Source organism: Hippocampus zosterae, chromosome 4 (genome assembly GCF_025434085.1).
Source record: "Hippocampus zosterae strain Florida chromosome 4, ASM2543408v3, whole genome shotgun sequence".
Lineage (NCBI taxonomy): Eukaryota > Metazoa > Chordata > Actinopteri > Syngnathiformes > Syngnathidae > Hippocampus > Hippocampus zosterae.
This window is the reverse complement of record NC_067454.1, coordinates 21,804,152-21,830,814: the sequence shown is the minus strand read 5'-3', so window position 1 is coordinate 21,830,814 and position 26,663 is coordinate 21,804,152. Positions and strand designations below refer to the sequence as shown.

Sequence of the window (26,663 nt, the reverse complement as noted above, 5' to 3'; positions counted from 1 at the left end):
CGAGGAGGGCCCAGGGAAGCACTTTAAAACGGTACGTGTGAGCTACGATAGTTAACAGGCTGCAAAAGTGTGTCGCATGCCTCCGTTTCAAGCTGTTTCTCATTATGGCGTGCGTGCGTGTGTGTATGTGTGTGTGCGTGCGTGTGCGTGTGTGTGTGCGCTTGCGCATGCGCGTGCCGGTAGGGGTAGATCCCAGGAGGTTAGTTGATCGAAAAGTAGATCTTCGATCATAAAAGTTTGGGCACCCCTGCCATAGAGGGATGTAACGATCATAGCTATCTCACGATATTAAAATAAAAATAAATTGATATCGCTGTCGTCAATATTAAGGTGTTTAGAAGCAGCACATTTCCGTCATGACTTTTCACCTGCTTCAGCTGAATACAGCATTGTGGACGAACGACATGGACAATGATAATGTGCGCCACTGAACCAATTGAAACACATGAAAATAAACGAGCTAAGCCTATTACTTTGTCACTGCTGTGATGCACAAAAACAAATAGAAAAAAAAATCAGTATCGCCAACCTCTCACAATATTTGGATTATTATCGTATCATGAGGTTCATATCGTGATAATATCACATTGTGACTTTTGGATGTTGTTAAATCCCTCATGCCCAAACTACTCCGCTAGTGCATTTGGCCAATTAAAGATGATTGAAAACATATCTTGATATGGGTGTGATGTGATTCAAGATTTTAATGTGGAAGCGTTTTAATTTTGTTGCACTCACATTTTCAAGCAGGACTGCTTTCCGATTCAAATCAGTTTTTGTTGCAATCCTAAGAACTATAGTTTGACATTGATAGTCCCAGTGGGCGTTTGTCTCATGCTGTAAAATATGAGAAGCAATCAAGCCAGTCTGTCAAGTGCTTGTTTCTAAAATACTCAATTTCCTCGACTATCTGGCCACATCAAAAACTCATACAAATCAAAGTCCTTCTTGGAGAGGCAAATGATGCTGTGGGATTCTTGTCAAACACAGCTGCAAAGAACATGAAAAAGCCCTCCAAGAAAATGTTTCATAATCATCCCGACTGAATTTGACAGACAGGGGAACCTCTTTTCTGTTATCCAGAAAGCCTGAAGTCTTTATTATTATTATTATTATTATTATTATTATTATCATTACAAGTAATAATACAGGGCAATGGTGGGCTATGGGATGGTCTATTTTTTTATGTTTATCTTTTGCAGTTTAATACTGAATTTTTTTTTTTTTGCTTTTCAGCTTTGTTTGTGACAGCACAGGAGAAAAAACTGAATTCATTTTTATTCGAGCATGAAGAATGAGTGGATGTTTATTTTAAACATGAAGAAAACAAAAACAATGAAAGTTATGAACATTTAAAACTGTGAAAATAATAACATTAACAACAACAAACAAGCAAAATGAGCCAAAGCGCCCCCAAAAAAAGTATTCCATGTTAAAAAGGAAGTGGGCAGATGTCTTGACTTACCGTATTGAAATTCCATGCTCTCTGTTTTTTTTTCCTTAATTGAGCTCTCTTATTCTTCATCCATGGTCAAAATAATACGACCATAATAATGATCATGAACCAGCTCATAGTGATTATATATAATAATCAATGCACTCGCAGAATATACCATCGTTACAAATCCACACATACAAGATCCAAGGACCAAACACTAGTTTTGTGTGAAAATGTATACTGGTCTGAAATGATGAATAGCAAATACATGTGAGTGGTTTTGAAATCCCTTCAATGATTTCTTCCATTGTTGTCATATCTGTATCATTCTAATCTATTGACTTTTTGTTTTTACATCTTTTAACAGTTTCTTTTTCTGCCACTGCAGTGAAAAGTAGTGAGTCAGGATTTCTCTCGATCAAAAGATCCATAGTCATTCCAACTGTCCCTGGATCTTAGATTTTTTTTTCCTGCTAAATCGAGTCCGATGCTGACAAAAAAAATAATCAAAAACACGAGCCATTTTGGTCCTACTACAAATTACATCATCCATTTTAATGATGTAATCAGGGTACCAATTTAGTGGGGACTGAGATCGTATGATCCTGTTTGATATACTCTACATTTCTTTAATATTATTTTTGTTATCCCCTAATATTTTCCTGTAATTGTTTTTCTAACTTGTCCTTGTAATTCTTCCGTTTTCAGTTTCACAAATTCAATGTTTAACATTTTTGTTTTGGCAGTAATCCCTTTGTGATCCACAAGGTTATTATATTTACATTTTTTGTGTGTATTCTTTAACAGGACCGTGCTGATCATATATTTGGTTAAATAGCTTTAATAATGCTTTGTATGAATTTTCCACAGTTTATTCGAGATCTATGATTTAGCAATTTGTGCCAGTAGTTAATTCCCAACTGTTTCTCTTGCATCTCATCATTTTTAATTGGTTAAAGCTGTAACTAATGATTCACTCTTAATATTCTGCTGTTTATTTTCTACATTAAATCATTAATTGGGTGCTCTATGAATGATTAAACATGCACTTTTCAGACAAAATTAGCGCTAAACACAAGGAACAGAACATAATGATTAAAAGAAAAGGCTTTCTCAGTTGTAGAATATTTAAAAACATACTATACTTTTTTTTGGGTTGCTTTTATGGTTATAGTTTGGGGCTTCTGGCTGCCTTTTAATTGGAAGATGGTGAACCGGTGAACAGAAGTGGGCATTCTGTCAGTACTGACGGAAGGTCCGTCGGTCCATCACTGACCATTTTGCTGATGAATGATGAGAAATAAAATTTTTAAAAAAAGATGGACGAAGCACTGATGGATGTAGGTTTTCATCCATCGGTGTAATTGTCACTAACAAGGTCATGTATCGATGGACCGTACATTTCGGACTGAGAGAAACATGCCCCACCCGTTTGGCACGTGCGTGTTCGACAGGGGGGATACAGAGTGTTTGTGTGCATGTGCGTATGTCTGTAAAGATCTTTAGGTGGTCACCGTATGATGCCAATATCTAGTGTACTCCATTTCCCATCCATCCATCCATTTTCTGAACTGCTATATCCTCACAAAGGTCATGGGGCGTCCTGGAGCCTATCCCAGCTGTCAGCAGTCGGCAGGGGACACCTTGAACCAGTTGCCAGCCAATAATAGGGCACACAGAGATGATCAACCATCCGCAGTCACACCTAGGGACAATTTTGAGTGTCCAATCAGCATGTCATGCATGTTTTCGGAATGTGGGATAAAACCGGAGTACCCGGAGAAACCCCACGCAGGCCAGTGGAGAACATGACTCCATTTAACATGAAAATCAAATGGGATTTGTCTTCTGTTGGACTGTGAGGGGGTTTTTTTCGGGTGGACTGATAGATTGACGATAGACGGACTGGCAGACCGTTGAAATTTAGTGACGGAGGGTTATAATAAGGGGACGTTCTGACCGACTGACGATTAGTTTGTTTCGGCTTGAAACAATAACAAACTGATGATGACAGATGTATGTCCAGGGCGCTGACGAATGACGGACCGACCAAATTTTACTGACACACCCACCTCTGCTGGTTAGTCACCTTTATTGCTGTGTGAATGAGACTCGGCTATTTGAGCAGCGCTTACTGGAACGGTGCTAATTAAAATGATCCAATTAGTTTACAGCCTGATTTTGTCCTCTATTCCCTGCCAACAGATACATGATATCTTCTTCCAAGTTCCTCATAACAGAATGTTTTGGTCCTATCGAATCAACACCATACAGTGTGCAGAAGAGACCGCTAGCTTACTGAATAATTGCATAACATTTCCCTTTGTATTTAAGAACCATTAAAATTAAACATGAAAATCTGTTGAATGTTAATGATAAGGTATAAATGCTTTAACTGCCTTAGCCTGAAAAAGTGTTAATTTGACTGAAATAAATAAGGCCCTGAGAAATTGTCTCCCCTGAAGCTTTGAAATTTTTCAATTATGAAATTAATTATCATTTATGCTACAGCATGCACAAAAAGGGCCTGGAACAAAAAAGAGGCCGAGCTGAAGTAACTCAATGAACATATTGTACAAAGGAATTATACAGTGTGTTGGAACTTGGCTTTTTCCACACCATTAAAAGAGCTATTACATCTCGTTGACTGAGAGAAAGTTTTTGGTTCACGAAACATGAATTAGTTCACTCACACAGAAAAATATACCGTGCAGTGTAACATTGCGCTCGTAATAGGAGAGCGATTGTGTCCACACTACTGTGACTGTGCAATAAAAGAAGTCAAAGGACAGATGAGGAGGGTTTATTATCGCTAGTAATTTCATTTTAAGGGTTTTTTTTCTGACATGAAGGGCCTCCATTTCAGTAGCTCAATTTCTGCTATTGTTTTTTTCTCCGCCTTTCTAGAATGACTTTTACCAATCACTAGGGAATGTCTATGAACTTGTTGAACTGAATAGAGCGGAGGGTGGGGGGGGAATAATGGGGTGATGGTAATAGTAATTTCAGTCCCTTTGAGGCACTGAAAAATTGTGGTGCCCTGTTTCCGCTATCATCAACGTGAATCTTGATTTTTCAACCTTTGAATCGCTCGTGATTGCAAAATGGCTTTTGCAGCAATCACTAGTTTCTCTATTTAATGAGACAATTCTATCATCATTCTACTTTACATGTGCTTCGACAAAGTTATGTGTCCAAGTCCGAGGTAAGCGTCAAGTCTTAATTCAAGTTTCAAGCAAGTTAAGTTATTACTGTTGTTAGACCAGTTCGAGGTCAAATCACAACATATATGTTCGCACTTTAGCAGGGGTGGGACGTGTTGCAAAAGTCGGACTCAAGTCGAGCACTGTTGCTGTAATGTAGGCCCGCCAATTAAATTGGTTGATTCAAACATTGTGTTTTTTGCGCCAGTAATGGGCAGCATTTTTCACAACCCCGATTTGTTCAGTGGCTATGTCGGCGCTGTTGGACAGTTGGCGTTGGTGCGGCTGGATGGATGGCCGCTGAAGTTGAGGATGAGGAGAGAGGAGCGTTGGCGCAGAGCGCCGATGCGTATTTGGAACCGTGAGTCGCAGCTTGGAATTGAGATGGATTTCCATGGGACAGGAGAAGTAAACCAATCTCTTTTTTCGTCAATGGATGCTACAGCTTCTTGTTGACTTTGAAACTTAGCTTGTAGCCGACGTGTGCACATTTTGAGCATGACGTCTCTGATCCACTGGTTAAAGGACACTTTGATTCTCTCCTCTTTCATCTCAAACCGCTTCAAACAACAAAGCGTGTGACGGAAAAGTGGTTAGGACTGCACGACTGTCCGTGTTTTATGTTATGTGTTGTGTTTATTATTTTACTTTATGTTAACTGTTTTGTAAAGCGCTTTGTTACAGCTGCCGCTGTTGTGAAAGCGCTATATAAATCAGAATGTATTGTATTGTATTGTAAACATTGACCAAAATAATCGGTCAAATGGCGATTATTTATGCCTTTATGTACTCTAACCATTCAGTTATACGCAAGTTACACTGGTCTCATTATTAGTTCCACATAAATCTATACCATTCATTGATTAGTTCGGGGGTCGGCAACACGCGGCTCCAGAGCCACATGTGGCTCTTTAGCGACATCTAGTGGCTCCCTGCAGCTTAATAAAAAATGTTTGAAAATGGCAAAAGATTTTGATAGTAGGCTAATGTAGTTTAATAGATATAGATACATGTTGCAGCTCCGAAAAAGGAGACCTGTGATGTTGGTTTTTTAAAACGTACACTTTATTTATGCTTTTAACAGCCTCGACAAACAGACACATCTGCGTCCGACTCCATGCCTTCTCTCTTCTCGTTCGACTCGAGAGGCATTCAAAGACGGGCGTTCTGAGACAGTCCAGTCTCCAACATACTTACAGCATGTGTTTCCTTCATTGTTTTATAGAAGGCTTTTATTTTTTTGCGGCTCCAGACATATTTTTTTTTTGGGTTGCCGACCCCTGGATTAGTTCCATTGTACGGTGCAATTGATTCAAGGACCGGAAAAGGGCATCTTATTTACATTTGACCCCTGTTCCTCACAGGGAATAGGGAACAGGCCAGCCAGCGAATCTTGAAAATTGTTATTTTAGTATTGTATATTTCTCAAATTAATTGGCTGATTAATCGGAAATCTGTATTTTTCATGCCAAGAGTCAACGGCCTCAAAAAAATATATTTTGGTTGTTCCCTACTGAGTAATAACCTCACAGCGCAGGGGTCGTGGGTGCGATTCCGGCTCAGGCCTTCATGTGTGGTGTTTGCATGTTCTCCCCGTGCCTGCGTGGGTTTTCTCCGGGTCCTCCGGTTTCCTCCGAAGTTCCAAAAACATGCATGGGAGGTTAGTGGAACACTCCCTATGTGTGATTGTGGGTGTGTGTAAGTGGTTGTTTGCCGATGTGCGCCCTGCGATTGGCTGGCAACCAGTTCAGTGGGTGTACTGTATCTGCATTCTGCCCAAAGACAGCTGGGATAGGCTCCAACCAGTCCTTGACCTTTGTGAGGACAAGTGGATTAGAAGATGGATGGAATTATTATACATGTAGTGCAAAATTCACATTTTCGTGCTCCTTAACATTTCAACTCAACCAATCTTGCGCATTAGAAGCTCCAGGATTAGGTAGGTAGGTACCTCTACTGTGTCGCAATTTCTTTCATCATTTTCAAAAATAACACATTTGTAACATGTTATCTAGAGTGTTTTGTAGAAAGGCGACTATTCGGCAAAGGTGGTTCCTAATGCTCCGAATCTAGAAGAGATCTTTGAATGTCTCAGCATATTCCATTAAACCTCTCATTGTTATTCCGTGCTAGGTGTTATTTCACAGAAGCGGGGACCGAACTGTGCACTTTAAGTGCCTGTTGATGTGCATGTGTGCTTACATTTACTCAAAATTTAAGTGCGCACTTGACAGTCATCATGTTCCAAGCTGATTGATATTTGCACGCATACTATTTGACTGTAAAGCAGGTGCTGCAATGCATTGCAGCATTCAGGTGCTGCAATGGTCGGTAGATGAGAGGAACAACACCTCAAAGCATCTGGTGTCGCCAGTAGATGAACTCTCTATTTTAGAGAGAATCTTTCATTTAAAACCATTAATGTGTGATTTAATCCATTAAATAATTCCAACGTGATCCTCTGTGAGTAACCAAGTCCACACATCGCTTTATGTTGACAGCCGTTACATTGAGCATTCTTTGAAGCACTTCACAAGTGCACACCCAAGGTGAATACGAAGCCCCGGCTCAGTCAATTTAAATGGAATTGTGATGAATTGGAATTGATAGTGTTGCAAGCAAATCTCTCCACTTCCCATCTCAAATGCCCTTCCCTGACCCGTGAATATACAGTACATCACACATAACGTGCGCGTACACACACAAAGCAAGACATGGATGTAAGGCATTTACTTCATGATAGGTGGCTGTTACATCATAGGATGGACACATACTGATTTAGAAGAAATATGCGTAGAAGGACAAAGGATTAAGTCTCGCTCTGGTATTAGTATGCATCTTGGGTAATGAGATTTTGAATAGAGCCACCTAAGTGTATCAGTTCACGTCTAGCATTCAAATGCATCCCCACATGGGCTTCAAGTCACCACTTGTGATCTTGGTTTAATTTTCACGCTCTGTATGCGCGTCAATACATGCATGTTTTGACAAGTCTATTCTGCTAGAATTAAAATGTTTGGAACAAATGATTCTAGAACCAAATTAGTATTCATTGTAAACCCACTCATCCAAGATGTTGCCTGCACTAAAATTTCGGGTCACACTCATTGAAGTAGGCAGTCATTTGTGTGTGTCGAAAAAGAATAGTGTCGCGTCCACACTGCTAGTAGAAGAAGGTAGCACATTCTTTGTCAAGAATAAAACATCTTGTCATGTCTGCTAATGACTTTTAGGGCCATCTCCCCCCGTGTGCGCTTTGGGCCAAATGTCATCTCTCGAGCGCAACACAAAGCCAAGCTTGTATCTGGTTATTAGAGCTGAGACCTTTGTTTTCAAGCTCAATCTTTCAAATGTCAGGCCTCTTTGGGCCAAACTATTTCAGTTTCTCTATTCCTGAGACTCATAACTTTGTCATCTCACCTGGCTGCCGAAATTGGACCGCTGCTCTTAACATCGGATGGTTAAAAAGCACAAGATATCTTGGTTAAGAAGACAAATGAGTGAGTCAAACATTCACCTCCACTGAAGTAATCCGAAAAACAAACACGCTTTCTAATGTGCTTCATATGGTCCTATCAAATATTACAAACAATTTTCAACCCTCGTAGCCTTGACTGCACCTCAGTACTGTTCAGTGTCCAGGAAGCATTAAGCTAATGGCTGCTGCGAGCGTAACCAGCAAAGATAAAAGTTCAGAAAACTGCTAAAACCAAGATTCTTGGGATCATTGCGATGAAATTTTTAAATCACATTAAATTATCAACACCACAGAATTCCCCCCTTACTTATGTATTATTCACCCACCCTTTCATCTCGTTAGGATAAAAATATAACTAATATTTAATCTGATGAAGAATATGTTCTCTGATCTCTGTAATGTGTTCAGTTGCACCTTAAATCTCCGATTGGCTGTAGGGACTTTTTAGTTGTTCCAAGTGAGATTACTCCCGGACTCAGTCTTAGCAGTGGGATTTGAGGCACTGTTTCTGTGAGAGGAGGCACATGCACTAAATCGCTCTTCAACATGGCTTTCACCTCTCCAAACAGCATTTTTACAAAACATGCAAACCCGCGACCTTCCTGTGAATCGCTGAATGACTGAATATGTTCATACATTTGTTTCCAATGATTTCATTAATGACTGGAATAATCCACGTAATGATCAATTCTAAAAATATACAATTGTGTTTGCCCTTCAAACAAACATCCAAACAAACAAATGGTGATGAAAATAGACACTCCAAAACCACAGCTATCCCCAAAGAGGTCCCTGTAGTTCAGCTTTTTATGGATGATGGAGCGGCCTTGTTACTCATCTCCCCTAATTACCCAATGCAGTTTACATATTGTAGATTCCCCGTAATTAAAGTCATCACATGGAGTTGTTTGAAACTTATCCTGTGAGTGTTAGTTTCAGATCACTGGCAACAAACACTTGAAATTATTATTTGATGCTGCGGTAAAATTGGAGATAAGCGCCAACGGCACGTGGAAAACATCATATTAAATTAGCTTTGCCTGTGTCTGGTGTTCTGTGACAAATCTTAACCATTTTGGTGTATATTTTTGCTCTCAAATCCACTTGACTTGGGATTTGCAGTTTGGCAGGGCAAGTCATTGAACGTTCATCATGATTTTGGCTTCTCTTGAGCATCAAAACATCACAATCAAAGATAAAGCTATGAATGTGCCTAAATGTATCGTGTCATGTCAAGGATTCCGCCCTCCCTCAGAATGCTTTGCTATTTCATGCCACGCCAGTTGGAGTTGACTGTAAATTTAAACACACAACACACAGAAGTATGATACACATGGTGTATTTGAAAACAAGACGTTTTTCATTTTCAAAACATCGCTAATGGTAATGATAGCGTAAAATCGTATTGGCCATGCCAATAGGAAATGAACAGCTCCGGGAGTGATTCTTAACATATCACATATTCCGTCCCTAAAATGTCAGGTAAGAGGCCATTGTGCTCCAAGTGGTGGTGGTGGAGGGTGGGGTGGGTGGGTGAGGTCTGTCATGGCAAAGTATAAATATGTTTGAAATTGCAATGGTTTTGTGATATATTTGATTTACTTGAAAATATTGTTCATGTCAACCTTTGTCTCTGTCTCCCTTTTGAAGGAATGCCCAGGTTCGCCAGCCAGCCAGCACCTGCAATTGTTCGTCAAGGTGACAGCCAAGTCATGGCTTGTGAGGTCAACTCGGACCTTGTCCTCTTCACCCGCTGGGAGAAAGACCGTCAGCCCCTGGAGCTCAACTCGAGGCTGGTCCAACTACCCAGTGCTGCCTTGGTGATCAGCAACGCCACAGAAAGTGATTCTGGTCTTTACCGTTGCTTGGTGGAGAATGTGGGCTCATCAAAGTTCAGCGAAGAGGCACAGCTCCAGATCCTGTCAGGTATACACTATGTGGAGTCAACAAGCAGGTGGTTGCCCAGCATCGATGTTGGGGCTGTTTTGCGTAGACAAATTTTAAGCAAAATCCTATATAAACTGTTGTTTTGGCTGTACATTTCTATAGCAAACACATCATGAAGACTTAGCCTGATTTACTAAGTTCTCAAATAGTGGATGCTGAGTTGTTCACTCTAAACAAATTCCACGCGCTATTGTCGGGAATGTCGCACATAATCAACTAAAATGATAAACGACTCCGGGAGAGGCCAGCCCTGATTGCCACAGTTGTGCTCAAATGATTCAGATGCAAGGAAATGCAAGGAGAGAGAAAGAACACAATTTCCCGTATGATTTGAGTCTTCCTTGCTGTGCTATATAGACGATATGTCTCTATTTATTTGTTTCTGGCATTTCAAAACAAACCAACAAAGAAGTGGTGAACAAAATGCCTCTCATTTTTGTTCACGTCACAATATTAAGTTGGCAACGGCTGAACAGAGCTAAACAATCATTCAATGATTATATGAGTTGTTGATGAATTTGATAATTGATTATTTCTTGATGATTCATTTTGACACGTCTGTTCTCTCTTAATTTCCAATATGTTGGTTTTTAATTGCGATAGGTTTTCCGATAGAAATGTTATCAATCACAGGGAGCAATCATGAAATCATTCATGATTCATTGTTAATGTTGTCCGAAGCAGAGTGTCATTTTGAAATGTCCAAAACATGGAGCGTCATCGAGAAACAGAGATGTGTGTTTAGGTTTCTTTCTTTCAACCCCCCACCCACCCCGCACTGTGACTACTGCTGGTTCTAATTTCAGAGGTAAATGACGTTGGCGCTGAATTGTCTTGAATTGAAAACTGTACCCAGCTGGTGAGAGTGTTGTTGCTTTTGGGGATCTTATCAGAAAAAGCCTCAGAAGTCGGGAATTCCTCTGTGGCGCGGTCTTGTCCCATCCCCCCACACACACACATACACACACTATTTGTTTACCAAGTTGTTAGGTACCAAGCTCATGCCGGCAAAGAGAAGATATTAAAAGCCATAAATTATTCTTCAACAAGAGTGAGGGATGTAGTACAGCTCTTTGTCTCTTCCACAGTGCGTGGTGACTAAAGCTTGCGTCAAAACAGAGAGCGTAATCAAAGAAGTATATGAAGAAAATAGGACTCTTTTTTTTCTCATCAGATGTTTAAGTGACAAGGAGGTAAAAATTTTTTGTTTGTTTTTCAGTGGTGGCATTAGTTTGGGGACATTTGGTGGCACTTAAAATTTGTGAGTTACCGGTAATTAAAACTACTGCAAACTAATGGTGAGGTCACAGATAGAAGCCAAACATGACTTTGTGGTTTTTGCAGGTCGATGCAATATAAGAGTTATGTTGCGCTCCAGGAAAGATGTCTTTTTTGTTGTCGCGCTCCAAAGAGCTAACTGCTTTCAAGTGGTCGACTTGGACATTTTTCATGCAAGTACTCTCGGTTCTGGTGTCAAGAACAACTGCGGCTGTGACCTGAGCGCTTTTGAAGTGTTTTAAGACAGATGAACCCCTTAATTTGAACGATGGCGATGTGGCTCAGTAACTCACTCCAAGATTAACCCCTGCCATAACCTAGACTTTCCTTTTTTTTCTCCTCATTCCAGAAACCGGAGACGATAGGAAGCTGGAGTTCCTTGTTCAGCCTGCGTCTGTGACCAAGGTCCTGGGAGCCAGCGTCTTGTTGCCCTGCGTGGCCACAGGTTTTCCAACACCACATGTGCGATGGATGTTTAAAGATAAACTTCTAGAGGAAAGGTATGAGTATTCAACTTTGACTTTGAGTCTTATTGTTATTATTGTTTTTTTTTTTACCAGTTTCTAAAATTTGAAATGTTACGGTCTAAAAGAGGATAGGAATTCTAATTACTTCATTGTGTTTAGTGTACCAGTATGTTTGAAATTTGAAAGTCCAATTCGTGAATCAGAAGAGGTCTGAAACTTGAGGATTGTTTGCAACTGTGCTCATCCATCTCCTGGAAATTTCTGTAAAGTAAGTCCACCAGCCGGTAATTAACTGAAGTAACACAATTTACTTTGCATAGAGACACACGAGCACGGAGAAGATGAAACCTGCTTCGTGTGCTTTTTGAATCTCCACAAAAGAGTCATGGTTTTTTTTTCTTCCCCATTGGCCTATGTCACACTAAATCACATGGACAACTGAGTGTTTTTTTAAAAATGGTCAGAATGAGGAATTTCGATCCTCTATAACAGGTGTGCCCAAACTTTTTGGACCGAAGATCTACTTTTCGATTAACTAACCTCCCGGGATCTACTCTTAGATCCCGGGAGGTTAGTGTTAGTGTGTGTGTGCGTGTGTGCGTGCGCACACACACACACACACACACACACACACACACACACAGGCCATGATGAGAAACAGCCTGAAACTGAGGCATGCGATGCACTTTTGCAGCCCGTTAACTATCGTAGCTCACAAGTACCGTTTTAAAGTGCTTCCCTGGGCCCTCTTAGATTCCTATTCTTTGCCCGTGCCCTCGGTGAATTGTACATGAAGCAAACTCTGAATGAGAATAATGACGATAAAAGATAGAGCACAACAGCTCTGATCACAAGCTGCAATTGCAGACTGCTGAGCGCTAACAACTTCCGGTGACGTAATCACGGTAAATTCAAGATTTACCTGCTTTATTTTATTTTTTAAATATTTTTTGGGTGAAAATGAGACTGATAGGATGATAATGGTGCAGCGTACATTAGCACCAAAAAATATATTACTAACATGTACAAAGACACACAAATGGTTGTTTGTTTTTTTTCTCCTCGACACTCCTCAGATCTACTTGGGACCTGTCTTAGATCTACTGGTAGATCAAGATCGACGTAATGAGCATCACTGCTCTAATACTACAAAACAAACCAAATCAGCCCTTTAATGTAGTTTAGTGCTTGTGTGTTAGGAAAACACTGGTCTCTGCCATTTGGGTATTGGCTATGCTTTGATTGATAAGTAAGTAGGGAGGTAGATAGGTAGGTCGCGGTAGCTAAATACTCAACCTAGCTTTGTGCTGTTTTTGTTATTTGTTTATTTTTGTCTATTCCTGTTACCCTCCTCCCAAGCTGAGCGTGGGTATGGACGGATGTCACGTTCAGCATCTTCTGGCTCTCGTTCAGACCTTACTTTTAAAATTCAGCAGAGTATGACATATTGCTGCTCGTTGGTCCTCTGCCCCAAGTTGTTAATGCAGTTGAACCAGAAATCACCCCAGGGGGGTACCTGGACGTGGCTTACAAGCCACTCTGTGCGCAAGATGAGTTTGCCAGCTTTCCCGCAGAGAGGAAGTTCACAAATTAGGAACCTCTCACCTGTACTCTCACTCCAATGGAGCTCATTATCTCACCAAGAGCAGCTGAAATCCGTAACTGAGTTTTCTTAGACATAGGATGTCAGACTCACCTCAAAAGTAGGTTACTTTCGATGCCTTACACATTGTACCAGACCAATAGAACGTTGACTTTAAAGAAAATAGTGCTTCATCTGTGTTGATGCAAAACAAAATTGGATTCCTGTTTGCTAACCTTTGATACTGGGTGATGAATTTGACATCCACTTGGGTGGTTTCTAAACATACTACATTTCTATTTCAAAGTCTTGGAATACCTCATCTTCACCTCCAAAGGGAATGGGTTAAAAGTTAGCTATTAATCTAGCCTTTAATTACCAAATTCCATTCGGCATAAACACCCGCCCCTAGGTTACCCATACCGGTAATTAGCAAGTTCATTCTAAACAACAGGGAGCGTCTTTTAGGAGGTTCAAGTAAACTCCGCCTGACTGCCTTCAGAGCTGAAATGGATTGTGAAGTGAAGCCATTACCACATTTTGATTTTGCCGTGACATTGATGAATGAAAGAATAGCCTTTGTTGTCTTTGAGTCTCCTGTTGTGCGCTAGCTGAGAGCTAGATACTCCTGTCGGTTCCTAATTAATGCACACGTGGGAGTGAGAGAAAGGAAGCGGCAAAGAGATTGTCTTAATTGGTCTTGGAAGCACGACGCAAGCGGGGCCTTGAAAGTGACAACATCAATGCTAGAGAAGCGAAATGCTTTTTGGTGGGACTCTTCAAAGCAAGCCAACTGAAATGTGGGGGAGTCTGACAGGAAGGAACTCTAATTTGTCTTGTTTTTGTTTTGTGTTGGGTTTTTTTTTTCCTCATTCCTCGAAATCTAACTGATTTGCAAGACAAACAATTTGGGTAAGTTTTCAAAGCTACTGGTTCTCAAATGCCTCACTCTTACTTTTTCCCCCACTTTTTTTTTACTTGCCGCAATGCATCTTTAATTTTGTGCACTTGATTTGGAGCATGCATAAATGCTGCGGATTCATAATCCTCCATTGTGTGTTAAGACAGGGATGAGGAAGACACCTGACAGAAATACAGAGCAGGTGGTTGTCTTTTAGTCTTTGTGATATGTGCTAAGTTATGTATTTTAAAACAAACAGAAACAACAACTGTGCTGAAGTGTGATGTTAACATTTTGTCTTCTTGCGGCATGTAGAGGAAGTTTGCAGAGACCTGTTCTGGACTGATTGACTTTTGAAATGTAGTTTAAATCTCCTTACCAAAAGTCAAGTAGTTAACTGACTGAAGTTTTGGTTAGCCTTTAGTATTTGTTGTGGTGCACAGGTCATCATGTTTTTTTGTCTGGTATTGTCATTTCTAGTTGTCATGTTAAATATTTTACACCCAGATGAACTTAACATTGGTGGGTTGGGGGGGGTGTCATATCTGGTTACCGTTGTTGTAGCACGACAAGCCACAATTGAGAAGATCTCAGAGAAAACAACCAACATATGTAGCGATTTCAATGAGTCTCACTTTGTGTGTTCCATCGGTTTTATTTATCAGGGCTAAGAGCCACGCACAGATATTGCTCCAAACTGCCTTTTGTTTGGACGACTGAACACATGCTTTATGAAAATATATTCCTTGCTGGAAAGATGGACTAGAGCAGGGGTGTCATTTTCATTTTTGGCGTGGGCCAAAAAGGAGTTTTAGTTACCGTTTCACTTGGAGGGCCATTATGACTGAAACTATACAAAGAAGTCAAGAATAACTGTTGATTCAACTATTGTTTAATTTATTATCATGAGGGGTTTGGTTACAAGAAAATGCTTAGAATATATCTCTTATTTGTTACATATGACTATTTAAAATTTTGGAATACATTTTGGAAAGGATCATGGAAGTTGACATGTTTTGAGCTGCTTTCGCGGGCCACATAAAATGATGTGGTGGGCCTGATCTGTCCCCCGGGCCTTGAGTTTGACACCTGTGTTTTTGTAATTGATTCATTCGGATTTTAATTTGGCAAATGTCAAGTTGCCAACTACGGTTGGTCAATGTCGCAGTTAGTATTCCCGACGTGATACCATTTCTCAGGATGTCATTATTCGCCTGCTACAGTAACATTTTCTTGCCTTTGATCAGTATGCACTGGCCTAAAGCTGCATTTACACTTGGGTTTCACATTTGTCATTCATTGATGTAGAACAGAATCATGTCTAGCAGATATTTGACCTATCAGCCAATTAGTTTAAAACACAATGTCAAGATACTGTACATCATGTAATGTTGCGTAGAAACCCTTTTCATATAGTAGCAGGGATTTTCAGTCCACTGGATATTTAGTGAAGGGGTCTTCACACAGGGGCTTCTAGAAAACCATTGTTTAGCTCCGTATGCAACACCAACACGTTCTGACTAAACTTGAATCCTCAATGCTAACTGTACATGCAAACTGAGCTCTTTTTGTACACACAAAAAACGATGACACTCATCAAAAGTCATGTTTTGTTTTCACTCTGTTGTCTAATAAAATCCTCCAGTAGTCAATGAAATGAATGAATTATGCATGGCACCCTGCAACCAACCAATTGATAGAGCATGTAAATCAACCTTCTTTCCAAATCCTGTCGCCCCTCTGTCTGCTCTCCTTCTTGTCCCCTTGAATGTATGTGACGGTGAAGCTTGCGTTCAGTCGTGTCGAAAGACAGAGGAGAGTGTGGCAGGAAATTTGTCTGAAATCTGACTGCAGAATACACCTATCATGCAAATATCGTGCACACAGAATCCCTTAAATATAGAAGAAACACACAAAAATTCACATTTAGGTGGCGGCCTCCCTCCTGCTGTTTCGCAAGGCTTCGAGCTCTATGCACCAAAGGAAATGAACTATGGCTCTTTAGCTTTTTATCCATACTTTATTCTAGTCATCTGACTGAATTTAATAATGTTTATACACAAAGGACTCTACAAATATTTATTCACGGACAGTAAGAGTACTGTGAAACCTTTTAGAATCTCTTTATCAAAAGCATATATTATTGGACATAAAATGTGCCTGTGAAATCGATAAAAATAGTCCCCTAGTTGTTTAATAATTCCGCCTTGAGACCCGAAAGCTACGTACTTGTGCCAAAGTTTCTCCTCCACAATGCACTTGTTTTGAACCAAGAGCTACTTTCTGAAGTAAACTCATCAGCCCCTGATTTGAATCCTTAAAGGAGAAAAAACATCCCTTCATCACGGCTTTGTAACGCTCTTGAAGATTTGTCTTTGCTCTGGATGCACGTATTTGAACTTTTCAGTTTTTCACATGCATTGACACGCGCGCCCGGGCACACACACATACTCAGTAAGTGAAAGAGAGTTAATCGAGAGGGGTGGGTTAAGTCAAATTGGTGATACTCTGGCAAGGACAGAATGCGCATGTTGAAACCGAGCACAGTTTTTTTTTTCATGAATAATTGCAGAACAAGGTTACACTTCTTAGTTTGAATAACATTTTCTCTGAAACACATCACATCAGGATAGAAGCAACAAAGAAATGTTTCAAGATAATTGGAGCAGTTGCTGGAACTTCAGATACTTGGAGGATGCATTTTAGTGCATCACAAAAAATCAAATAAAATTAAACTGTCTCTTTCCGACATCTGTTTGACACCATTTTCTTTGTACAACAAAAAAATGTAATTCAATAAGATGAAGCGAAACAGATGATCAGTGCAAATGTATTCATTGCGTCGGTAGGGTGCGCTGTGTATTTGTAAACATACCAAATAACCCGTCATGCCAAGTGTAGGAACTCAGTGGGCGTCACAATTGTGCATTAAGATCATCAGCCTCCCACTGAACACACGCAGCTTAGTAGCACATCCAAACCCTGTGACCGCACCAGGGGGCATCACGGCCGGTTACCCACTTTGTAACAACAATCAACATTTTATTTACGCATGAAAAGCACGATTAGATTGTGCTTCCAGTGGCATTTCAGACTTGAAGGATAGAAGGACAGTCTTCAGCATATTTTACACGATGATTATATTTACTTACACATTTTGTACATGACACAACATGGAGATAATCACAAGCTATATGACATAGCAAGATAACAGCACACACTAACATTTTTAACACAACAGCATACGACCAAGATAGGATTCTTCTTCTTCAGGAACTTGTTTGGGTTATAAAGCAGCGAAAAGTGACAACTTAACGAATAACTCTAACCTTCTGTGGTTGTCAAGTGCAGTCCCTCCGATTATATAGCGCCCTTAAAGGGAAAGAAATTCACGAATGACAACATCCAGAACGGCATGCTCAATAAGAGGAGTTGGAAAAGGATGGTGGGATCAAGGGGGGCAGGCAGATGAAGAGCATAACAAAATTAGCTTCGCACAAGACGATTTCTAGATACAAATGGATCATTTTTCTTGTGGCTGCTCGCTTTCACGATAAATCTCAAACAAAATATGACACAATCATAAAAGCCTGGTGAGAGAGTTTCTACCGCGCAGTGAAACAGCATGTAGTTAGTTATTCTATCTGTCACTATATGTGGTGACCATGGAAAATGAACAATTAACATATCTGTAGTAAAACATATTTGGGGGCGGACCAATGAAGTGTAATTGGTTGGCACGCGGTTTGGGAATCACTGGAGGCGAGTGTTGGAAATAAAGGCAAGCAAGTTGACGCCTGCCCACATGGAAATGGACATAGTTTGCTCATGACCTGTCTTTGGGCTTCTGCTGCTCCATGTGCATCGAGAAATCTAGGAACGTTGTCTGGAAGTGGAACTTTTTAAGCGATGCAAAAATGAATGTGCGTATGTGACTTTGCCAAGGTCACCACTGACAAACGTAACCCGATCCACCCTACCCCAGCAGCATTTCATAACTTAGTCACAGAATTGCACTTGTCATTTACTGTGGCAGTGTGACACATTGCTAAACAAAAATACTCCCTGCACTCATGAAGATGACTTATTATCTACAGAAACTAATGCTAGTTATAGTTTGGGTAAACGTGAATCTGTGCTCACTGTAGTTTTGCTTACCTTTTGACTTTGGCATGGCTGCCGCATCAATTTGCTTATTTTGCTCTGGATACTTGGCCAGCCAGGGTGCCAAGTCACTGGCTGAGGAACTTGATGTGGGGGTGGTTAATTACAAGAATGTGTCAATGGAGAACAACCCACGCTGACATTTTCATAATTAGGCAAATTATGCAAGATTTACAAGGTTGTTTAATTTCATAATGGGTGTGCACTCCTGGGAACCAAACATTTGCACACAAACATTGTAAAGTCAATTTTTCTATATGTCCCTCTTAAGAATGGAAGAAAAGGCAACTACACAAAAACTCTTGGTTTTACTTGATCTTTTTTTTTTTTAATGACAGCTCTTATTCTACACCCCTTCCACTTGCGCTCCAAAAACATGACCCCTCCCCAACCAGCAACCCATCACAATGACAGTAGGCTGCATAGTTTTCCGAGATGTCCTGGCCTTGTCACCAGTTTGTGTTGGGGATGACTGAGTCAACACTCGCACGTAAAATCACCCCTTTTCCAAAGTTGTATGGGACTGCCATTGCCTTCAGAGAGCCTTTTTTTTTCTTATGGAGAATTGTGTTGGATAAATGTACTTGTTGACAGGGCATGCATGTCTTACGAGGGTGGATATGCCTGAGAGAAGAACAGAGAGATGTGATGTGATGACATTCACGTGACTCTTTCAACACCACTGTCAACTTTATCCAGACTGCTAAACACAATGTCAAATGAAAATCTCTCTGAATGTTGTAACCATAGTGTGGACCAGAATTTGTCTGGGACCAGTAAATTCTGTTCCTACATACTATTGCAAGGGCACAATATTTTATGCAGTTCTGATATTGGATATTATCATATGATGAAAGTTGTCAGAATATTGTGGCTTCATAGTGTAAGTAGTTGAGACTTTGGTGGAAAGACAATTGTTTTCATCTAACATGCAGAGTGTACACTGTCAGCGCTTTGAAACTATCATGGCCAGTCCTGAAGTGAACAGTGTGTTGTCTGTCAAGATGGTCACAGCGTGTCGATTGCCCGCACTGACTGTTACCCACTCAAGGAGAAAAAAAAAAAAAAAAAGAGTTGCAGTGGAGGCCCTCCTTGTAGCTGCGGAAAGAAAAAAACATCAACCTGCAACACTTCACTGCACGCATGTTTCTCTCAGTCAGAACCTGCATCCCTTAGCTATTTCAACGTTCTGTGACAGCATTTGGATAATATCCCTGTTTGCCTGACTTTTCCTTTTGTTCTGATTCTCTCTCTCTCTCTCTCTCTCTCTCTCTCTCTCTCTCTCTCTCTCTGAATGTACCGTTCTGGATGTATGCTATTGATGTGTATTTTTCTCCACCCCGCCCCCAACCTTCCTTTCCGATGCTCCAGTGGTTGGTTGTTGAATCAAGCCTTAGCTCGGCCACAGCCCTTTTCGGTGAATTGGGGAAATCTAAGTGGTTGCCGTTTACGATGTAGGGTCAGTGTTTCACTGGAAAGCCGTGTGAGTGTATTTCTAGAGCTGGTGTGAATATTTGAGAATAAAACGTTTAAGACTACTCGGTGGTGTTGTTATACAGTTATACAGTTTCAGGGAGCCTTTTCAGCAGTTACATTGGGCGCACAAAATCTCAAGGATAATGACTAAATATGTCGCAGGGCAAAGCATCCGTACTTCGGTCTGTGTTTTCTTTAGGCACCACGCATCTCAATAGTGAATGAAAATATTTTTGTTCTTGACATTTGACTGCTGTTATCACTTGGTTGATGTGTGCCATTTGGGTGAATCACCAACTGGTGAAAAAAATGTTTTTGGAGGTAATGTATCAACAATGCACTCATTACTGCTGTGCAGTGTTACACTGAAACAGATTAATACCAGGCTAAAACATTTCTACATTGTATCGGTAAAGTTCATGTGTTGACAGGTGTCGCATCTCAATGTGCAAACCTTGCGTCAATATTTGATGTTTGAAAGAGAATTTCAAACGTGGTTTGGGGAGCTGCAAATACGTTTGTTGCGCTTGATAGTGGGAGTATAAGAGGAAGGGTGTAGACCATGGCCCAGCGGGGAGTATAGCAGGCTGAAACATTCTCTAACAATATTCTTTAGGGAATAAAGGCTGGAATTAGTTTCGACTTAAATTGGTAGATGTGGAAAAATCTGTGATTGTACTGTGGCCAGCCCATGATTTTTTTAACCCATCAATACTGTGAGAAAAGGAACGTCAGGCAGTCTTTACTTTGTTCTATTGCTCACTCCTCTATTTCTTTTCTCCAGTGAGGGCCGCAGGGAATTGCTTGGAGGTGGCAGCCTTCAGATTTCCAATCTCACAGAGGACGACGCTGGCATCTACACTTGTGTGGCTGAACACACCAATGCAACAATTGAAGGCCAGGCTCAACTCACTGTGCAAGGTAGCCTCAGCACACTTAAAGTCACTTGACTTTCCATATTCCAGGTCACACAGTTATTCAGGGTACGAGATAATTATGAAGCCGACATTATCAGAAGCTTCTTTCAGTATAATGTAGGAAGGGCGTTGCGACACGCAAACGACAACCACAGTATTAAACTTTAATTGCAATACCTCTTTAGCCATTTCAATCCAAACTGATTTGGTTGCGTCTAGAAGACTAAACAGATCAAGGTATTGTGCGTATCATTATCTCATTGCATTATGCAGTTCTGCTTACTGCTATAGCCAACGAGTAAACAGTACACACTGTACAGTATATACAGGACTGTATATACTATACAGTACACTCCTCCTGCAAAAAATGCAAGATGAAGTAGAACCTTGAAGATCTTCGATGACATGCCCAGAAAACGATGTGCAATTGTTCCTCATTTTGAAGAGCATTTTTCCCCAGTAGTCAAAAGTTAACTCACCTCACTTGGCCACTGTTGATTGAAGGAATGATTTTCTTGAGAGCATAAGGCAATTATCGCATGTGGATGCTTTTTATTTAGGACAATGATTGCGGATCAGCTAAGAAACGGCTGCTTTTTTGATGTCGGGGGGAGGGGAGGGGGATAATCAGTGCAGGTATTTTATTCTCTCAAGCAAATCATCAGTTTGGTGCGAAGCAACAGTTAAATCGGGAAACACCCCGAGGCTGTCGCGCAATGTCACCCCATTTCCCACAAAGCCACATCACGCGAGGACTCTATCCCTTTGCCCACAAATCCCTTTCCTCTTCTCTTCAACACCCTTTCATCATTTCCTGTCAGACACTGCGATTAAAAGAGACAGTAATGGGAAATTGGATCAGGTAGCAGGAGGACATCTGACTTGGCTGCCTTTGAGCCTTCAGATCTGCCACTTCAATTCCTTGAAATCCCTCACGTCTAAGACCTGACCCGTGACCCGATGTTACATGCGTGTAGAAATTGATCTCCGATATATTTGAAAGGCATTCGTCGTTATGTTAAGTTAAAACAGTTGCTTTCTACATAGAGAAATAGCTTTTTTCTCCACCCCAGACCAAATTAATGACGAAAGAAGATTGTAGCATTGATTTTCTCCCTGAAGCATCGATCCATTTCCCCCAAGAAATAACTGTGCTTGTAAATGAAATTTATACACATTATTTTTCCAATGGTGACTTGCTGGCGTTTTTATTTGATATGTTCGGAATTGGATGCGTAATGTTGGCTGCTCAAGAAAACACATTTCTAGTTTATACAAGCAAATGGAAACTGGTTTGGTCATTGAAAGAACCTTTTAGAATTGTATTATTTTTTTCCATAAGTTGAATGTTTGCCAAGGTTTTTTGAAGAATCTGGGGGGTTAAAATGTTTTTTTCTCTCGCCCAGTGCATTTCAAAAGTCATCAGTTATACCTGGATTTTTGCTTTTTGCCGAGCTGGCCAGGCCCTCTCCCCCTCAAATAGCAGCGATCGACCTTTTAGTTTAAAAAAATTAATCTAAATAGATGTATGGCTCCATCTTCTGATTACATCCATAAGTTGGTATTTCTTTTAAACATGCTAATTGGCGGGTGATTCCCAAATCCTTATGTTATCATGAAATTATCACGTAAAGCAAAAAATAAAAAAAATAAACATATTAAGGAAAGGTTTTTTAGTCCTGCTCATTTGGTATAAAAATCGGTCCTGTGTGTGTTGCAAAACCCTTTAACTTTAAAATAAAGAGTGCTATTCCGATTGGTATTTTGGAAAAAGTGATTTATCTTACAGAAATTATACAGGGGAAAAACTTTCCACAGACCTTTTTAAAGCAAACAAATCGGATGAAGAACTGCCCCGACAGACACGCCTTTTCCATATCCTCAGTGGGTCTTATCATCACCAGCAGGGAGGTGTTTTTGTCTGATTGTCATCCACTGACTGGCTTGTTTGGATTCTTGTCACCCATTCTTTTCAGATAAAGCAATATCTGCAACTCACCAGGGCCATGTAGGTGACATTTGTCACTGTCAGACTAGAGTTGCAGAGAACACTTTCATTTTGATGCCCAATGAAACACCCAACCAACCCACTCCCCGATCCCACACCTGTCATGGTTCTCAAATGTTTTAAATTATACACTAAGAAATCCACTTTTTTTGTAATGCTATGCAAGTCACTAGTTGTGCACACTTTCTCTTTTACACATTTCTAGAAATGTACAGTTCCGTGTTCCATTCACAATCACTGTGCTATTGACTGGTGGTCAGACCAAGATGTAGTCCATTCTGCGAAAGCTGTTCGATTCTCCAGCTTTTTTTTTTACCTTGAATATGGTAAAAGGTATACATTTTATGGTAGGGGAGCGTGCAAAAGAGCAGTTATTTGCCATGACGGGATGACGATGAATGGAATTCCAAACAATCAGCTTTGCTTCACCATCACATCACCTTTTAATGAGAAAGAAAAACACTGAATGTTTTGCATTGGCTTTACCTGAGCAGGACTTTGGCAGTGATAACTGATACGCGAGTTGAAAAACAACTATAAACGATCAGCGATCCGATCAGGAAATGGACCAGTCCATTTCAGCTACTTAAACAAATTGTTTATTTACTGAGCAGTAAACACCCACTATTTGCGGGGAATTGGGACCAGCCTGGGCCATAAATAACCAATATTTGCATATAATTGATGGGCATTGAAATGTATTGGTAAAATATAATAACAATTAAAACCTAATAAATCTCCCCAAAAACATTAATAAACATTCAATTCATGGAAAATGGTGGGTGGGAAATCAACACCACCACCACCCCCCCCCCCCAATTTTTTTTTTTAATATTGGGAAAAATATCTGACTGTACCTACCTGCTGAGAAACCTTTGGTTATTAATGATGGCAGCACAGAACGTCGCTTGAGTGACAAAGATTTTTGCAGTACTGTCTTAGTTTGCTGTATGATGATGTCACTGGCCGAAAACATCTGCAGACCTAATATAGACGTTCAGATGTGTATGCATGGCTCGGTCGTCATCACTCTCTGACGGTCGCCCCAAGCAGGCCGCCTCCGAGGCAGTGCGTCGACCATCGGGCAGGAATACGCCTAAGTAAGGCGACGATTATGAAAAAAATATGAATCATGGTTATTTTGGTAATAATTGAACTCACGATTGTTCAAACTATTCAATCAATTATGCCAATTTTGTAATCGTTGAACCTAAACATAGTTTTGATTAATTGCAATCTTGCGTTTCTAGAAAATACTGTAATGACAATACATTTCTTCATCTGAATGTTTTTGGGGTTTTTTTTTTTTACATTTGCCTCTTTGTACAGTAGCTCTTAATTTTACTTTATTCATTTGCCCTTTATGTTGAGTTTTTGTGTGTGGTCATAGCATAATTTTTGTTTTAATGGCTTCAATGAAAATATTTTGTCCTCATGGTGTATATGCCTTTATATAAAGTTTAAAGGCCTTCTTTATCATCCATGAGCCAGAAGATTCGCCAATAAATAATTGATTAACACAGCAATAAGCAGATATCACATTAGACACTGAACAATAAATACAATCAAATATTCATAAAGAGTAATTCAAGAAGACTGTCACAGCAGGAACAACTGACTTCTTCCATCTGTTTGCCTTCCAGTCGCCAGAATATATCTGCTTCATGTCTTCATTACCAGCACTGCAACCTACAAAGCCTGCTGAGGCCTCCTAATCCAAATATTGCTTTGCTGCTCAGTCAGAGAAGAAAAACACACAGCTACTTTTTCATTTTTTTCAGGCAGCTATTTATTTTTCATAGCCAGGTTGAATGATTTTCTTGACAATTTGAGCTGGGGTACCACTCGCTTTGAGGAGCCATTTGCGGAAAAGCATATAAGAGCACTCGAGCTCCTACTTTGTGGCCTTATGTGGACTGTTCATGTGCCTGCATAGACTACAGCATGTAAAGCAACATTTTATTGACCACATTTCCAAACCGCTTTACATCACCCTCCTAGCAATTCACACTTGGGATATTGGATTTCAAAACGATTTCCATACATACAGTGGATATAAAGTGTTCGACCCCTGTTTAAATGCAAGGTTATTTGTGATGTAAAAAAAAATGACGATGAGAAATAAATTCACAACTTTTTTCACAATCAATGTGATGTTTAACCCAGACAATACAGCTGGGGTCATGTTGTGTGCACACTTCACACCCTCTTAAAACTTCATGTGGCTGTTCAGAATTAAACACATCCAAACAAACGTTATATAGTATAGGAGTCAGCAGAACTCCATACATACAGTGGCAGTGTCCTGCTTTGGGACTGGTTTTCTCCCGCTGGAACTGGGGCCTTAGTCACTGAGAATTCTGAACACTACCAAATAGCATTTAATGTTAGCACAAAACGGTCAGGCTTCTGTGAGAAAATATCTCAAGGAAAGCCTACTAGAGCACCTCAGTTTTATTTGGATTTATTGAGAGCCGCATCAAATCGTGGTAGGTGCCAGCTGACTCTCATTTAACATGTTTGAATGTTGACCCACGCATGCATATTCTATACTCCAATCATCCATCTATCTTCTAATCCACTTATCCTCACGAGGGTTACGGGTATGCTGGAGCCTATCCCAGTTGTCATCGAGCAGTCATCTGAGCACACCCTGAACTGGTTGTTGGCAATCGCAGGCATCGTCTGTACTGCTTATCCAATTTAGGTTCGCGGATCGGGTGGAGCCTATCCGAACGTAACTTCAGGCGAGAGGTGGGATACACCTTGAACTGGTCACCAGGGCACACGCACACACCACACACACCTAAGGTCAATTGAAATGCACATGCATTCTTTTCGGAAGTGGGAGAAAACCGTACTATTCTATTACCTGGAGAAAGCCTGCACCAAGAGGGAGAGACGATGCGAACGGCACACAAGATGGCGAAAGAACAGTTTAGAACCGCCAATCTCAGAAGTGTGATGTGAATATTGCAACTCGTCAAACACTGTGCTGCCAAACTGAATGTGTCTGGTTGAATGCATTTTGTATGCAGCGATGGCTGTCTGAAAGTGCTGTACAAATACAGTTGAGTTTAGAATGTGACTGTTTCTGCGAACAGCCATATTACATATTATAGAATGGTGTGTCCACAAGTGCAGCCACATTACAGGTACAGTATATAAATTGTTTATTTTGAATTCCCCTATGAAAAAGATTCATTTATATGAATTGGGATGTATGGGTTATAGGTCACATTAATGGTAGAAATACCTTTGTATGGAATTTATCTTAGCCAGATGTTTTAGCAGCCGTGTGTAGACTTTTAATTTGCACTGTATGTACGGACATTTCTCCCCGCTTTGGTCATCGGAAATAAGCCAAATTACGCCAAGTCCTTAGCTACCATTTAACGGACATGCATGATCACAACACTTTTGCTCGGTCCAATAGGTTCCAAACGTCCCTCAAAGAAAACGATATATATCTGCTCACAGGGAAGGAGGAAGTGGAGGCTGGAGATGAAGAGATAGGCAAGGGGTTATAGTGAGATTAAGTGGCAGGAAAATGGGAGACAGAGTGGAAAAACAAAATGGAGAAAGATAAAGAAAGCGACAGGGTACCGGTCCCCATTAAAACCTGACAAGGGCAAGTCTCACTGGGGGTTCACATTCACACAAAAACATATTCATATTTTGTGGTTTTACAGATTGTTCTAACATGGATGCAGGAAATCTGTTTCCGTACTTTAACAAGTCGCTGTACAAACGCCACACACAAATGTGTTATGCAAATAGAGAACCGAAAATTCCCCGCACACA

General features: G+C 40.5%; 1 protein-coding gene across 17 annotated transcripts in view; it reads left to right on the top strand.

Moving 5' to 3' along the window:
- Nucleotides 1-26,663, top strand: part of neo1a (neogenin 1a) — a 172,544-nt gene that overhangs the window by 95,344 nt on the left and 50,537 nt on the right. For all 17 annotated transcript variants that reach the window (XM_052063022.1, XM_052063028.1, XM_052063018.1 and 14 more), the window contains exons 3-5: nucleotides 9,770-10,045; nucleotides 11,694-11,844; nucleotides 20,719-20,855. In XM_052063022.1, coding sequence (XP_051918982.1) covers nucleotides 9,770-10,045; nucleotides 11,694-11,844; nucleotides 20,719-20,855 — 564 coding nt within the window. The remainder of the gene's footprint in view (nucleotides 1-9,769; nucleotides 10,046-11,693; nucleotides 11,845-20,718; nucleotides 20,856-26,663) is intronic.